The sequence below is a fragment of the Dreissena polymorpha genome, chromosome 4, assembly GCF_020536995.1.
Source record: "Dreissena polymorpha isolate Duluth1 chromosome 4, UMN_Dpol_1.0, whole genome shotgun sequence".
Classification (NCBI taxonomy): domain Eukaryota; kingdom Metazoa; phylum Mollusca; class Bivalvia; order Myida; family Dreissenidae; genus Dreissena; species Dreissena polymorpha.
In genome coordinates this window covers 43,880,342-43,898,587 of record NC_068358.1, presented here as the reverse complement: position 1 = coordinate 43,898,587, position 18,246 = coordinate 43,880,342, and the positions used below count along the sequence as shown (strand labels likewise).

Below are 18,246 nucleotides of genomic sequence, written 5' to 3'. Positions count from 1 at the left end.
TAATATTGTTTCAATATGGTCAAACTTCTTGGTTATGTGTTGATATAGAGCGCTTAATATTTGCTAATCCTATTGAAAAGGATATATATGTATGGATGCAAAGCGTGTGGTCTTGTGACATTTTAATGACTGGCTTATCTGTAACCTTAGTGTTTGTAGCTCCACTTAGTTTTTAAATTACTTAGTAATGAAATGACCAGAAATCTATTACTTGAAAGGTTTGACTTTTTATGCACCCGGTAGGGAGGCATATAGCAGTTGAACTGTCCGCCAGTATGTCAGTATGTGTGTATGTGTGTATGTCAGTCTGTCCGTCTGTCCGAAAAAAACTTTAACATTGGCCATAACTTTTTCACTATTGAAGATAGCAACTTGATATTTGGCATGCATGTGTATCTCATGTAGCTGAACATTTTGAGTGGTGAAAGGTGAAGGTTTAGGTCATCCTTCAAGGTCAAATGTCAAATATATGGCGTCTGTCCGTCAGAAAACTTTAACATTGGCCATAACTTTTTCAATATTGAAGATAGCAACTTGATATTTGGCATGCATGTGCATCTCACGGAGCTGCACATTTTGAGTGGTGAAAGGTGAAGGTCATCCTTCAATGTCAAATGTCTAATATATGGCGTCTGTCCGTCCGTCCAAAAACTTGAACATTGGCCATAACTTTTTCACTATTGAAGATAGCAACTTGATATTTTGCATGCATGTGTATCTCATGGAGCTGAACATTTTGAGTGGTGAAAAGTGAAGGTCAAGGTCATCCTTCAAGGTCAAATGTCGAAAACTTTAACATTGGCCATAACTTTTTTAACATTGAAGAAAGCTGCTTGATATTTGGCATGCATGTGTATCTCATGAATCTGCACATTTTGAGTGGTGATAGTTCAAGGTCAAGGTCATCCTTCAAGGTCAAAGGTCAAAAAAATAATAATAAATTCAAAGCGGCGCAATAGGGGGCATTGTGTTTCTGACGAACACATCTCTTGTTAATTATGTGTCATTTCCCTATTTCAGAGTAGCCCTTTGTTGAAAGAGAAATGTCTATTGAGCTTGAAGATTGAGCGTAACCTTGATGGGGACCGCAGTCATGATGTACCAGATATCAGAGTGAAGGTAAGGGACTAACTTTAATGCTGCTTCTCCACTCTCTTTCGCTATAATGACTATCAGTAGTTGCATGTGTTTTACTGATATGTAGCATTATGTGATGCTACTGATATGTTGGATTTGTATGCCCACGGATGGAAAGATCAGGGGTATATTGTGTTTTGCCTGTCTGTCATTGTATGTGTGTCTGTGTGTGTGTGTGTGTGCGTCTGTCCCAAAACTGTATCCTTGGTCATAACTTTTGCAATATTGAAGATAGCAACTTGATATTTGGCATGCATGTGTATCTCATGGAGCTGCACATTTTGAGAGGTGATAGGTCAAGGTCATCCTTGTTAGTCAAAGGTTCAAAAAAACAAATTCAAGGGAAGTAATAAGCTGTAAAGGGAGATAATTATCTGTACCTGCCAAATGATTTAAAAAAATCAAGTGGCGCAGTAGGGTGCATTGTGTTTCTGACAAACACATCTCTTGTTAGATTCAACTTGTAATACTAAGATTGCATTTATCATGTAACCTCTGTGTTGAAGCATGGTATTGTACCAGTATGTAAGCCCAACATATATATTTCTTTCAGAACTATGTCTCATGGACATCTTACAAAAAAGCACACACAACCATATTGAAATTTGTCAAATAAAAATGTTTTGGTAATCATTAGTTGTACATATTAAGTTCACACACAGCTAGTAAGTCAATTCAATAAGTATAATACATTCTTGCTAAACATACAGTAAAGTATTTATTCCATTCTTACCAAGTGCTTTCGAACCCTGTAAAATGCATTTCTCTCATCTTCACACACATTTATTTTCTAGTTGCTAAATATAAAATTATTAACACAAGGGTTAAAACAAATACCAATATTATTTTTAAAATATACCTTGATAACTTTATGTACATTAAAAGTATATATATATATATATATATATATATATATATATATATATATATATATATATATATATATATATATATATATATATATATATATATATATATATATATATATATATATATATACATTATGTTCACATGTGCCTAAATCTCTTATGTAACTTCATATATAATCATGTTGTTAGTTAGCTTTATGTTGAAAATGATTATGAAAAATGAAAATCAAATCCATTTTTATTGTTTGTGTAACACTTGTTTCCCTATCTGACTTCAGGGTATGCTATTCTCAGTCCACTGCTGTCTAGATCTTGCCCAGTGTGTGTAACACTTGTTTCCCTATCTGACTTCAGGGCATGCTATCCTCAGTCCACTGCTGTCTAGATCTTGCCCAGTGTGTGTAACACTTATTTCCCTATCTGACTCCAGGGTATACTATCCTCAGTCCATTTCTGTCTAGATCTTACCCAGTTTGTGTAACATAGTTTCCCTATCTGACTTCAGGGTATGCTATCCTCCATCCACTGCTGTCTAGATCGTGCCCAGTTTGTGTAACACTTGTTTCCCTATTTGACTCCAGGGCATGCTATTCTCAGTCCACTGCTGTCTAGATCTTGCCCAGTTTGTGTAACACTTGTTTCCCTATCTGACTCCAGGACATGCTATCCTTGGTCCACTGCTGTCTAGATCTTTCCCAGTTTGTGTAACACTTGTTTCCCTATCTGACTCCAGGGCATGCTATCCTCCATCCACTGCTGTCTAGATCTTGCCCAGTTTGCGTAACACTTATTTCCCTATCTGACACCAGGGCATGCTATCCTCGGTCCACTGCTGTCTAGATCTTGCCAAGTTTGTGTAACACTTGTTTTCCTATCTGCCTCCAGGGAATGCTATTCTCAGTCCACTGCTGTCTAGATCTTGCCCAGTTTGTGTAACACTTGTTTCCCTATCTGACTTCAGGGCATGCTATTCTCAGTCCACTGCTGTCTAGATCTTGCCCAGTTTGTGTAACACTTGTTTCCCTATCTGACTCCAGGGCATGCTATCCTCAGTCCACTGCTGTCTAGATCTTGCCCAGTTTGTGTAACACTTGTTTCCCTATCTGACTGCAGGGCATGCTATCCTCAGTCCACTGTTGTCTAGATCTTGCCCAGTTTGTGTAACACTGGTTTCCCTATCTAACTCGAGGGCATGCTATTCTCAGTCCACTGCTGTCTAGATCTTGCCCAGTGTGTGTAACACTTGTTTCCCCATCTGACTCCAAGGCATGCTATTCTCAGTTTACTGCTGTCTAGATCTTTCCCAGTTTGTGTAACACTTGTTTCCCTATCTGACTCCAGGGCATGCTATTCTCAGTCCACTGCTGTCTAGATCTTGCCCAGTGTGTGTAACACTTGTTTCCCCATCTGACTCCAGGGCATGCTATTCTCAGTCCACTGCTGTCTAGATCTTGCCCAGTTTGTGTAACACTTGTTTCCCTATCTGACTCCAGGGCATGCTATTCTCAGTCCACTGCTGTCTAGATCTTGCCCAGTTTGTGTAACACTTATTTCCCCATCTGTCTCCAGGGCATGCTATTCTCAGTCCACTGCTGTCTAGATCTTGCCCAGTGTGTGTAACACTTGTTTCCCTATCTGACTACAGGGCATGCTAGCCTCAGACCACTGCTGTCTAGATCTTGCCCAGTTTGTGTAACACTTATTTCCCCATCTGACTCCAGGGTATGCTATCCTCAGTCCACTGCTGTCTAGATCTGGCCCAGTACAAGCTGATTAGAGGACTCCTGGACCATAACCTCGGAGAGAAATTTGAAAACTTCAAAAAGGAACTTCTGACACACATGCAAGACCCTCAGATACAGGTGACATAGTGTATTGCCAGAGCTACAAGTTGATGTTTACTTAACTTGTTCATATAACATATTTAAGAAACACATTTAAATCAGTTAAAAATAATGATATCTACATATTTCATGTACAACAATTACATGGACTAATTTGTTTGGACTTTTTCACTCTTCATTAACAGATGAAACTTTTATCAGGGACTAAATCGCAGCCTTTGCATATTTTTACAGACTGTTCTGAGTGGAAAAGTTTGGACAGTGATCTCCATGGCAGTTGACCTTCACAATGTGACCTTGGAGCTCGTGACCTCTCACAACCTTGATCTCAGTGACCCCACTGAGTCAGACACGAGTCTGGCCAAGCTGAACTTCATTCGCTCTTGCCTTTCATATGAGTCGTTCTCTGACCAGTCTAAGGAGACTGATCTTGTATCTCAGGAAATTCTCATTAGTGACACAAGATTTAGAAGTAAGAACATTTGGCTTTTGCCAAAATTATTATTTTCACAATCAAAATCGTTATTATTTTTAACTTTACTGTTTTTGGTTTTAATACAGATATGTGCTCAAAAATCTTTTTTTTTCCTTTGAGAGAAAAGGATTATACTTCGTCATAGGACAAAACATTATTAATTGTCAAAACTCTACAGCTGAGTCTAAAGCAGTATTTTGGGATATAAATCAAAATAATGGGAACTCTTTTTTTGTTGTGCGAAATTAGTTGAAAAATTTGTGGCATATTTGAATCAGTAAATTCCTATGTGTTCAGATGTTGCCACCAATCAGAGGTCCAGTGTGTTTGAAAGGATTCTCCAGCCTCTGAAGACTGGTCCACGTTGTGGCCTGCAGCTGGATCTTCATCATTGCACTACCCCCGAGGGCCGTACATTGAGCGTGGTCATCAACAACATGAAAGTGATGTGCAGCTTTCAGTGGCTCATAGAAGTTAAGGAGTTCATCGCCACCAAACTGGAGGACCCATTCTTTAAAGGTTGATTTGTGTAGCAGCCAATTATTTTGCAAGTAGCTATAAACATATATAAATATTAAAACCAGGGAGAGAAAGAAGGGTTTGTCTGTTTTCCTGGGGCGAGTAGATACTGGTCAATTTCAAAATTTGGAAGTCCGACTAAGTAGCTAGCTTTATAAAAAAGCTTGAAACAGTTTTTTCCAAAGTTTATCAGTATATTTAAAAAAACGCACAGAGAAAGGCTCAAACCCAAAGATTAAGGCTCAAACCCAAAGATTAAGGCTCAAACCCAGAGATTACGCCTCAAACCCAAGGATTAAGGCTCAAACCCAAAGATTAAGGCTAGTAAAAGAATATAATGCATTGAGTATGACAGCAAGTTTATAATATTGTCTGATTGTGCTTTGTTAAAATTTAGTATTAAATAATAATGACGTATATTTGGCTATCAAAGTACTAGAGATAGTTGCACATTTGGGCAAACTATTGTGGAAATTAAATTATTTATCCCTGCATAAAGCAGAAAATGCCATCTTGAAAAAGCAAATACTCTTCAAAATGTAGATAAGTCCTGAAGCCATGATGCTATTAATTGGTTAAATTGAAGTGTGAAATGTAATGAAACGAGTAAGATATCATAATTTGCAAATTGTGCATAAGTCATGCTAAGAAAGATTAAAAAGTCAATCAGTCATTTGTTTTGTTTATTCTATATGTCATTCTACAGCCTTATACTGCATATATGATATGCCTTTTATATTCAAATTTCCAATTTGCCTCTCATTTACCTTATGATAATAGTTTTAATACCCCTTTTTATCTCAGTATAAAAGTATTTTAGATTTGTCGATATTTTTTTGGCTAGCTTAGTTTGTAGAGCACCGAATTGAAAATGCTAGGATTTGTTTTCAGACAACTTATCCAGCAGCATTCCAACAGCTCCAACTCCTGGCGGGTCGCTAGCCTCAAGTCTCGGTTCCCAGCCAGCCAGTCCTGTGTCTGGAGCAAGTAGCAATGTCACCTCCCAGAATGTACAGGTTGGTAGACCACATGCCCCTATAGCTGGCCAGAATGCTCTGGTTGGCACTGGTAGGTACACCACATACAGTGTACTGCTTAAAGTCAGCCACAATGCTGCTTTAGCAAGCTTCGTTTTTCCTGTCATATTATTTCCGTCTGGGTTACACATCTTAGTTGTAGTATTTTACACATGTTTGTTATTTCTTAAAAAGGCCTTTAAATTGGAATCAGGTACTTGAATTCAATACTTTCCTCTACACATGTAAGCATTATACAAATGGCATTATACATTCCATGTTGGAACCAATGTTTGCTCAAATTTACTTTCATTCTTGTGAATGATTATTTGGGCATTTTATTGGTATTCAGAATTGAAATTGAACACCAAATGTAATTACACAATTACATATTTCTGGTTGTATAAGCCTTTTTCATAGTTTTCTTGAGGAGTGATATTAAGAATTTAGTTATATTCTTCATTTGAATAACATTAACAAAGTTTTTTAGGTTTTAAGCATCTAATCATTATTTTTATAAAAAGAAATTGTTACAAACAATTGTTGCAAGGTTCATAGTGCAGTGAAAACCCAATATATACAGTGATTTTGACCTTATTTGAAATGAATTGTTGTAATCACAGGAAGAGCCCCCATTTCATTTGAAGCTGAACATCACAGATACTGAGTTTGTTGTGGTTGAAAACTTAGCCTCCCTGGACACTAATGCTGTCATCCTAAGGGTATGTTATCAGTTGATTATTGGGTTTCATAAAAAATTGTTGTTTTTGTCAAAAATAGTTTAGTCTGAAAAAATGGTTTAAAAAGAAGCAGATAATTAAGTAATCAGTTATTTTGGAACAATATTAGGATATTATTTAGTGTAACTGATGTTAAAGGGAATTTGTTATATGCTTTCCGGTGGTTTATAGAGAAATATCAGTGAATTAAAACTGATAATTTCACTGTTTCAAACTGAAAATAAACAGTGAAAATTATTGATAATTTTCACTGTTTACTGTGAAATGACGTCATTTTTTTGACAAAATGATGTCATTATCTCAGCAAAATTCTTTAGTTAAACTCTTTAACAATGTATATAAACTGGGAAAAAAGCATAAAATAAAAAGAAAATTTGTTTGATTCGGTGGAATATCGATTTAGATTCACTCGTGATCATAGAAAAAAAATAAAAAATTGTATGATCACTCGTGAATTAAAATTGATAATCCACCGAATCCAACAAATATCCTCTATTTAGTCATTGAGTTGAATTAAAGATTTACCCCTAAATATTTTAATTGGATAAATGGACTAGTTCAAGAATAATTTTGGCTAAGTTGATATTTAACTACAACTGTTGTCAGAGTACAGCCGTAGTGTCCTACCAGCCCCAGTCAACAGACAAGATGTTGTCCTGCACCCTCAGAAGCCTCGAGGTGTTCTCATGTAATCTGCAGGCAGAGGAGGAGACCGCACTCTCCATTGTAGACCCCGTCACATTTCAGGTCAGTCTCGTCCAGTCATTGTAGACCCTGTCACATTTCCGGTCAGTCTCCTCTCTTCATTGTAGACCCTGTCACATTTCAGGTCAGACTCCTCTCTCCATTGTAGACCCTGTCACATTTCAGGTCAGTCTCCTCTCTCCATTATAGACCCTGTCACATTTCAGGTCAGTCTCCTCTCTCCATTGTAGACCATGTCACATTTCAGGTCAGTCTCCTCTCTCCATTGTAGATCCTGTCACATTTCAGGTCAGTCTCCTCTCTTCATTGTAGACCCTGTCACATTTCAGGTAAGTCTCCTCTCTCTATTGTAGACCCTGTCACATTTCAGGTCAGTCTCCTCTCTCCATTGTAGACCATGTCACATTTCAGGTCAGTCTCCTCTCTCCATTGCAGACCCTGTCACATTTCAGGTCAGTCTCCTCTCTCCATTGTAGACCATGTCACATTTCAGGTCAGTCTCCTCTTTCCATTGTAGACCCTGTCACATTTCAGGTCAGTCTCCTCTCCATTGTAGACCCTGTCACATTTCAGGTTAGTCTCCTCTCTCAATTGTAGACCCTGTCACATTTCAGGCCAGTCTCCTCTCTCAATTGTAGACCATGTCACATTTCAGGTCAGTCTCCTCTCTCCATTGCAGACCCTGTCACAATTGAGGTCAGTCTCCTCTCTCCATTGTAGACCCTGTCACATTTCAGGTCAGTCTCCTCTTTCCATTGTAGACCCTGTCACATTTCAGGTCAGTCTCCACTTTCCATTGTAGACTGTCACATTTCAGGTCAGTCTCCTCTCTCCATTATAGACCATGTCACATTTTAGGTTACTCTCCTCTCTCCATTGTAAACCCTGTCACATTTTAGGTCAGTCTCCTATCTCCATTGTAGACCATGTCACATTTCAGGTCAGTCTCCTCTCTCCATTGTAGACCCTGTCACATTTCAGGTCAGTCTCCTCTTTCAATTGTAGACCCTGTCACATTTCACGTCAGTCTTCTCTCTCCATTGTAGACCCTGTCACATTACAGGTCAGTCTCCTTTCTCCTTTGTAGACCCTGTCACTTTTCAGGTCAGTCTCCTCTCTATATTGTAGACCCTGTCACATTTCAGGTCAGTCTCCTCTTTCCATTGTAGACCCTGTCACATTTCAGGTCAGTCTCCTCTCTCCATTGTAGACCCTGTCTCATTTCAGGTCAGTCTCCTCTCTCCATTGTAGACTGGCAAATAATCAAATCATGGACAACAAACAATGTTATTACGCAAGAATTTGGTCCACTTTTCTGCAGGTGACTATAGAGAAGAACTCCAGAGTGATGCCTATACGCCGAGACTCCCCCACACAACTCGGCATCATGGACACTCGAGTCTTCAAACAAGGACAGTTGCTTCTAGAGGTATAGTTATTTAGTTAAGACTTGTTTCTCATTTTATTTCAAATATAAACCTCAAGAGTAATATGACGTTGCAATCTTGATTGCAATGTTATATACTTGCTGCTCCAATTATGTAGGTTTAAAGGATATTTACAATTTAGTTGTTGCCGGGAAGATTTTGACTAAAACACACACTTAAAAGACAAAACTCATTTGAAATATTGTCTTACAGGTTGGTAAATCTTTCTTTTGTCTTATATGATAGTGCTGAAACAAAATTGCAAGCTGTATTTTGTTTATGTTTTCAGGTGCTTATGGACAACCCAATGAATGTGCGCCTGTCATATCAAGACATGAAGCTTTTCCTTGCTATTTGGGAGACTCTGCCAAAACAATTTAAGGCCAAGCAGTCCACAGAAAGTTTTGTTTCTGGTTTGTTTTATTTGTACTGTTTTATTTTGCTCAACGTTTTTTTTACAGTTGAGTTATCAATCATCATTTTTAAGAACATGATTATTTATGTGCCTTTATATCAATAAAATATGTTTTTTTCAAACTGTTTTGTAATAGCAAGTCATTAAATTAAAATATTTGTGTTGAGGAAATATAGTATTTTACACAATTTGTAATTTAAAACTGTATTTTATTTAACAAGTGCGAAAATTTAGCTGGTAAGGCAGTTTTTATAACTCATTTTCTAGACAAGTGTAATACAATATGATATGTATAAACAATATGTATTTTTTTTAATGATGTGCTCAAATGTTACCTTAAGCAAGTAATACCTCATGTTATGTAACTCTACAAAATCATCAATTGGTGATTAAAACATGTCTGCTTGTACAAGGTCATTGACAAATAAAAGACGGACAGACATTTTCTTTTTAAGTTGAGGCTAAAAATTGGGGGGGGGGGGGGGGGATCAGTCTTAAAAAAGGTGGTGCAAAAAAAAGAGCCCTCTATCTGTTTTAGAGAAATCCCTTTATTTCATTGGATGTACAGTATAATAAGCATATGATAACTTTTTTTGTCACAAAATCCTATTTGCAAAAAGTACTTGTTTATTTGATTTGAATTTTCTTCCACAGATCATCATGTTGAGAGACTGAGAGAGATGGGGTTCAGCCATGGGGACTGTGTGAAAGCTCTTGTAGACAACAAGAACAATGTGAATGAGGCTGCTAACTGGCTGCTGCAGAATGCCAAACCGGAGCATAAGAAAAAGACTGAGACTAAGATCACAACAGTTGAGGTACTTGTTGCATAAAGTAGTCACCATCTGCATTGAGTGTAGGGACCACAACTCTAATATGCTGGGTCGTATTGAGGCCTGTATTCTCCAACCAATTCATAAATTTAAGAATAAATACTAGATTTAGAACAAAAGAAAAAATGACTCTGAAAGTATACAGTTACCACTGGTGATAATGTTCTGCATGAAGAATGATGTAAATAGAGGCAGTTTATGTCAAGATGGACTCAAAATTAAAGCAATTCTTGAATATCTCACCTCCTACAAAAATTACCTAATCTGATTTGCTTAGAGCCACGCTGACGTGCATGGGGTGTATTTTCCATACACCTTGAGTAATTTCAATACACCTATCAACGTAAAAAAAGGCTTCTGTTTGATATCTTATATAAGTCTCAAACCGCTACTGGTTCTTGTTCTACTCACCAAAATTATTGCATGGATTAAAATCACCATGTTTATTTTCGTAAAGTTTTGTTTGCTTCCATTGTGATCCTCCTTTTTCATTTAAAAACACTTGGTGTAAACTGGGAATGCTTTGTCAATAGACATTTTTAACTAACAAAGGAACGATATATTTATACCCCCATTACCATTGGTAATTGGGGCTATATAGGAGTCACTTTGTCGGTTGGTCGGTCTGTCTGTCTGTCCCGAAATTTCATCCGATCTTCACCAAACTTGGTCACAAGTTGTATCTAGATGATGTATAGGTCAAGTTTGAATATTGGTCATGCTGTGTCAAAAACTAGGTCACAGGGTCACTTAGTGTGTTTTAAACCAAAAGTTTGTCCGGACCATAACTATGTCATTTATCGTTAGATTTTAAAATAACTTGGTACATTTGTTCACCATCATGGGACGGTGTGTCTTGTGAAAAAAGAATGTCGACATCTCAAAGGTCAAGGTCACACTTGGAGTTCAAAGGTCAAATGCATGTCCGAGCCATAACTTTATCATTTATTGTGAGATTTAAAAATCATTTGGCAAATTTGTTCACCATCATTGGACGGTGTGTCGGGCGAAAGAATTTCGTCGATATCTCCAAGGTCAAGGTCACACTTTGAGTTTAAAGAAAGGTCAAATGCATGTCCGGGCCATAACTTTATCATTTATTTTGAGATTTTAAAATCCTTTGGCAAATTTGTTCACCATCATTGGATGGTATGTCACGCGAAAGAATTTTTTCGATATCTCCAAGGTCAAGGTCACACTTTGAGTTCAAAGGTCAAAAATGGCCATAAATGAGCTTGTCCGGGCAATAACTATGTCATTCATTGTGAGATTTTAAAATCATTTGGCACATTTGCTCGCCATCATTGGACAGTGTGTCGCACGAAAGAATTACGTTGATATCTCCAAGGTCAAGGTCACACTTTAAGTTCAAAGGTCAAAAATGGCCATAAATGAGCTTGTCCAGGCCATAACTATGTTGTTCATTGTGAGATTTTAAAATCATTTGGCACATTTGTTCACCATTATTGGCCGGTGTGTCGCTCGAAAGAATTACGTTGATATCTCCAAGGTCAAGGTCAAACTTTGAGTTCAAAGGTCAAAAATGGCCATAAATGAGCCTGTCCGGGCCATAACTATGTCATTCATTGTGAGATTTTGAAATCATTTGGCACATTTGTTCACCATTATTGGATAGTGTCGCGCGAAAGAATTACGTCGATATCTCCAAGGTCAAGGCCACACTGTGAGTTCAAAGGTCAAAAATGGCCATACATGATCTTGTCTGGGCCATAACTATGTCATTCATAGTGAGATTTCAAAATTACTTGGTACATTTGTTCACAATCATTGGACAATGTGTCATGCGAAAGAATTATGTTGATATCTTCAAGGTCAAGGTCACACTTGGAGTTCAAAAGTGAAAAATGGCCATAAATGAGCTTGTCCGGGCCATTACTATGTCATTCATTGTGAGATTTTAAAATGACTCTGTACATTAATTTTGTTCACAGTCATTGGACAGCGTGTCATATGAAAGAATTCAAGAGTTCAAAGGTCAAAATGGCCATAAATAATAATGGCATAATAATTCTTAAAAATCACCATTTAGATTCTCTTGTTTTGTGAAGACAGCATGCAAAATAGTCTGTGTCAATGCGGCATGTGGGGGTTTACGTCACGTCTGTGACAAAGCTCTAGTCATCAAAGAAATTACCATTTAAATTCTATGTCAATTTTCAATGAAAAGTAAAAGAACAATTGTCCGCAATTGCAAGATTTAACACTCTTTTGAGACATTGATGCTGTTCTCAATTTGTCAGTTGTTCAACAAAAACAGTGAACTATCTGCACCTGCAGCAATGCATTGACCACAGCAGGGTGCATGCACAATACAAAGGTCTACACCATACAGTTTTGGGGGAAGTAAGGTCAAATAAAGAAGGAATAAACTCTGACCTACTATATACTTCGAAACTATATTACAGATCATAATGAAGACCCTTAGCCTGTGCCTGATTGATGACTGCCAGGATGCAGATGTGCCTCTATTTGAGCTCAACTTTAATGGTGTGTATTATCTGATAATTGTTTGATATAGTGGCTTGTTTAGTAATAAAGGTGTTTTGATATTTTGTTTGTTAATAATTAATATGGGACTTACTTAATCTTTCTTTAAGAATTGTATATTGTAAAATTTTAGTTACCTTATGTAAATAAAATTTATTTAGATGTTCTTATTTGAAGACTTTTTTTTTCGAAAATTTAGTTTGAAATAATTGATGTAGCCCTAAAACATATTTGCAAGTTCATATGCTTATGTTTTAAGAACCTCTAAAAAAAATGAATGTTGAAATCGATCTTTTAATGCAAAATATTTGAAGCCCTGTTTTCATTGTGCAGGTTTAAATGTGAAGTATGAGCCGGGCAATGAGGGTTTTGCCAAGTTTGGGATCTCTGGTGACTACTACAACCGAACCCTAGCTGGCTGGGAGCCGTTCCTGGAGCAGTGGAAGTGAGTACAGAATAGTAGGGTGCTGGCTTGAAGGAGGGTGTGGAATGGGTGAAAGTTACACTATGTATCATTTTAAATTGGTCCAGATCAAATCTAGCATGTAGGATTTGCCATATCAGATTTGCCTCAATTATCTGCTGGTTAATTACTTTGGACATTTAAGGCACAGACTGGACTGATTTGCTATGTGTGTTTTACAATAGATTCAGTGATAACATATAGAGAGCTTTCCAAATGTATACCCTTGTCAGTAAGATTGTTGTTGTTTTTTCAACACCAGTTAATAGCCATGTTGGCAACTATTGCTTTACATAGAATGTACAGTGGCAAAACCAATTAAGTCTTTGATGCATAGTACTGTTTCTGTTGATTTGTGACTTATGATATAACACTTTGTATTTGGTGACACAGATGTCAGGCCCAGTGGCGAAATTATCAGTATCCAGATAAGAAATTGGCACTGGAAATATCAGGTAAGGTCTTTAGCATACTGTGTAATATTTCAATTGAACTTTTATAAGGAAAATATTACCATAATAATTGTGTTATTTAAGTATTGTTGAACTTATTTCATTGGTATCATTATGATGTATGTATTGATGTGATATTTTAGAAATCAAATGTAAGTACAACTCTTTTTATGGGTGCAGGTTGAAAAGGCGTTGTTATCAGTTGCATATTCTTATTTTGCAATCCTCTTAAACAATATGTTTCTGTTTGCGATGCAAATGGCTTATTTATGGAATGGAAGCTTTTGATCTCACCTGATTGCTCAGGTGAGCTTTTCTGACCGGTCTTTGTCCGTTGTACATCCGTCCGTCCGTCCGTCCGTTCGTCTGTTAACATTTGCTCGTAAACACTCTAGAGGCCACATTTCTTGTCCCATCTTCATGAAACTTGGTCAGAAGCTTTGCCCCAATAAAATCACGGCCCAGTTTGAAACTGGGTTGTGCCGGGTCAAAAACTAGGTCATCAAAAAAAAAGAAAAACCTTGTAAACACTGTAGAAGTCACATTTTATGTTCAATCTTCATGTCACTTTCTCAAAATGTTTGTCTTAATGATATCTTGATTGAGTTCAAATGTGGTTCCGGTCTGTTGAAAAACATGGCCGCCAGTGGGCGGGGCAGTTTTCCTTATTTTGGCTATAGAGAAACCTTGTAAACACTCTAGAAGTCACAATTTTTGCCCAATCATCATGAAAGGTGGTCAAAACATTGATTTAATTGATATCTCAGACGAGTTTCGAAAATGGTCCAGATCGGTGAAAAAACATGGCCGCCAGTGGGCGGGGCATTTTTCTCTATATGTATATAGTGGCAGTTTTCCCTATATGACTATAGAGAAACCTTGTAAACACTCTAGAAGTCACAATTTTTGTCCAATTATCATGAAAGTTGGTCAAAACATTGGTTTTATTGATATCTCGGACGAGTTCGAAAATGGTCCAGATCGGTGAAAAAACATGGCCGCCAGTGGGCGGGGCATTTTTCTTTATATGTATATAGTGGCAGTTTTCCCTATTTGGCTATAGAGAAACCTTGTAAACACTCTAGAAGTCACAATTTTTGCCCAATCATCATGAACGTTGGTCTAAACATTGGTTTTATTGATATCTTGGACGAGTTCGACAATGGTTCAGATCGGTGAAAAAACATGGCCGCCAGTGGGCGGGGCATTTTTCTCTATATGTATATAGTGAAAACGTTAACACTCTAGAAGTCACATTTTTGGCCCAATTTTCATGAAATTTGGTCAGAACATTTGTTTCTTTGATACAAGAGTTGAGTTAAAAAATGGTTTCTGTCAAACCTTGTGATCAAACACTATGGAAGTAACATTTTTATGCCCCCCTGCCCCCCTTCGAAGAAGAGGGGGTATATTGTTTTGCTCATGTCGGTCCGTATGTCTGTCCACCAGATGGTTTCCGAATGATAAGTCAAGAACGCTTAGGCCTAGAATCATGAAACTTCATAGGTACATTGATCATGACTCGCAGATGACCCCTAATGATTTTGAGGTCACTAGGTCAAAGGTCAAGGTCACGGCGACCCGAAATAGTAAAATGGTTTCTGGATGATAACTCAAGAATGATTACGCCTAGGATCATGAAACTTCATAGGTACATTGATCATGACTCGCAGATGACCCCTATTGATTTTGAGGTAACTAGGTCAAAGGTCAAGGTCATGGTGACTTGAAATAGTAAAATGGTTTCTGGATGATAACTCAAGAATGCTTATGCCTAGGATCTTGAAACTTCATAGGTACATTGATCGTGACTCACAGATGACCCCTATTGATTTTCAGGTCACTAGATCAAAGGTCAAGGTCACGGTGACCCAAAACAGTAAAATGGTGTCCGGATGAAAGCTCAAGAACGCTTATGCCTAAGATCATGAAAGTTCACTGATTTTCAGGTCACTAGGTCAAAGGTCAAGGTCAGGGTTACTCAACTTAAAAAAATGGTTTCCGGATGATAACTCAAGAACGCTTACGCGTTTCATGGATCATGAAACCATTGAAGTGACCCAAAATAGTAAAATTGTTTTACTCAAGAACGCTTATGCCTAGGATGATGAAACTTCATAGGTACATTGATCATGACTCGCAGATGCCCCCTATAGATTTTCAGGTCACTAGGTCAAAGGTCAAGGTCATGGTGTTTCAACTTAGAAACATGGTTCCCAGATGATAACTCAAGAAGGCCTATGCCTAGGATCATGAAACTTCATAGGTACATTGATCATGACTTGCAGATGACCCGTATTGACTTTCAGGTCACTAGGTCAAGGTCACGGTTACTTGACACAGTAAAATGGTTTTTGGATGATAACTCAAGAAAGCTTACGCCTAGGATCATGAAACAATATAATGGTCAAGTTGATAGAATTTTCTTATTAAATCAATCAAAAATGGAATTTATCATGTAGATGTTTTGAACATCTTATAACTTTGTTATCCATCTGACATGTGTTCATTATAATCATTGCATCTTTTTTTAAGATGTTTGTGATTTAAAGTTTTTTTTTGTTTTGGTAATTAAACACAAAGCACTAAATTGACAATATCCAGACAGACTAACAGTGGGCTGACCTTGAAACGATGCAAGATGGTATGTAATTCATTTGTTTGTTTTGTAATTTAAAATCTTAACATGTCAACTATGAAAACACTATACAATTATTATTTTGTTATCAGACTAGGACACTACAGTTCATATGTGCTCTAAAATCTACAAGTACACAAGAACAAACACACACAACTCAATTTGATATTAACCCATTGATGCCTAACATTGATTATGAGAGAGAGGAAGGAATGAGTCATGCTGAAGGGTACACACATTGATTGTTTATGAAGTTAATGTATGGGATCAGGAATAACATTTTGCTGTAATTTGTTGGTGTGTGAGCTCTGGTCAACAGGCTGTGTTTAAAGAAGACATTAACAATGTATATATTGTGTGACCGGTTTCCGGTGTAAACATTATTAAACAAAATGTAGAAACTTTTAATAAACGTATGCAATCAGTGTGATTTGAAGTGTGAAAAGTGTGGAATAAGTGAATATGAAGGACTAAACTTCAATATAAATGTACGTATAAAAAAAATGTGAAACAAAATAAGTATTTTGACAAACTGCTAAGTTTTCATTGCTAAATACGCCGGGTGGGGTATTTTTTTCTCCAAGTGACGGTAGTTTGAGCGGTTTTGAGCGGCTTTACAGTACCGTTAACCCGTCACGCTCTACGCAGCAAATCAATCGTCACGCTTGAAGCAGAAATATTAATTGAGAAGCCCAATTTAACAGTGCGATGGAAGTTGTACAAGCCGCCACATATACCGTTTTTCTATAAGCCTCAACTTCAAGCCTTACAATAAGTACAATTCAGATTGTATAAGTACAATCTTACAATTCAGAGTAAAATGAATACCGGTAAACGGGCACTTTCGTCGACAGCGAGTGAAACCTCTATAAACACTAGCTTGCTAGAGACGTCAGTGTTTGAAAAAGGGGAAACAACAACAAAAACAACAAAAAGTAGCAATCAAACTAAGAATACAAAGAATACAACGAAACCAGACCCCAAAAAACAGAAAACAATGACGACATTCGTCACAAGTGCGCAAAACGTAAATCACGAAACATGTGGAATAACAATTGAACAACACCTTGACGAAATAAGCGATAAATTATCGCATGTCCTTACAAAAGGAGACTCAACATTCATAAAAGAAATCATTAAAGAAACCGTGGAACAGTTAAAGGAAAAACTCCTAGGCAATGTCATTCGCCGCATAGAAATACTTGAAAGTGACGCTTTTGAGCAAAAAACGAGAAATTGAATGTCTCAAAATGGACTGTGCCACCAAAAGCAAAATAATTGAGGATCTGAAATTACAAAATGCGGCATTAGAAAATAAGAAGGGCAGTGAGTCTTTAAACCACGATGAGTTTGAGAACAACTCCGAACAGTAAAGCCGTCGAAACAACCTAAGAATGGCTGGTGTTCCAGATGACCAGGACCGTCAATCGGTGACAAACCAAATAATCAACCTTGTGCATACGCATCTAGGCATCTCCATGGTGCCTTATGATATAGACATCGCCCACAGGCTCGGAAAATTCAAACCGAACTCAAATTGGCCTGTAATTGTGAAATTTGTACGGCGACAAACTAAAATTGACATTCTACAAAAAGCGAAGCTATTTAAGGGATTAGGCATCTATGTGAACGAAGACCTTACCAAACTGAACGCAGAGGTGCTGGCGTCCGTGCGCCTGAAACAACCTAGCAGTGTCGAAAGGTCGTGGTCCTTTGAAGGAAAAATATTTGAGCTTTTCAAAGGGAAATCAACAAGGTACTCAAATAAAACATTCCGAGTTTAAAACCTGGCTAGAAAAACCGTGGCCGAAGAAATCCTATTCCTAGTCTGTCACCAGTGCAAGAAACAAAGTAGCATCTCACTAGTCACACATAGTAATTACTGCGTTATCGTATGTAGCAAGGACCTATGCAAACTATGTGTGTATCGGTCATCGTATGAAATGTGGTCCCATGCTGCATGACTATCAAAAGTATCCATCCTAATTATTACTTCCAAAATAAATATATATTTTATCTGAAATAATACACATTAAACGACACAGAAAAAGTTAGTAAGTTATTACTAATTAATTGCGTGTAAAATAACAGATATATTTGGCAAATAATATATCATAATTTAAATAATATACAATAATGTTTAAATATAATATCGATACATAACATACTGTGGCTTTCATTTCAAGTATAGCTACCTATCATGCT

The 18,246-nt window shown here is 37.3% G+C and overlaps 1 protein-coding gene across 1 annotated transcript in view; it reads left to right on the top strand.

The window, feature by feature from the left end:
• LOC127879268 (intermembrane lipid transfer protein VPS13D-like) overlaps window positions 1-18,246 on the top strand; it is a 168,166-nt gene that overhangs the window by 74,925 nt on the left and 74,995 nt on the right. The window contains 13 exon segments of the mRNA XM_052426038.1: window positions 1,021-1,119; window positions 3,728-3,868; window positions 4,085-4,322; window positions 4,623-4,844; window positions 5,736-5,860; window positions 6,484-6,582; window positions 7,207-7,347; window positions 8,627-8,734; window positions 9,022-9,145; window positions 9,802-9,965; window positions 12,407-12,488; window positions 12,822-12,933; window positions 13,345-13,406. Of these exon segments, the coding sequence (XP_052281998.1) occupies window positions 1,021-1,119; window positions 3,728-3,868; window positions 4,085-4,322; window positions 4,623-4,844; window positions 5,736-5,860; window positions 6,484-6,582; window positions 7,207-7,347; window positions 8,627-8,734; window positions 9,022-9,145; window positions 9,802-9,965; window positions 12,407-12,488; window positions 12,822-12,933; window positions 13,345-13,406 (1,717 nt within the window).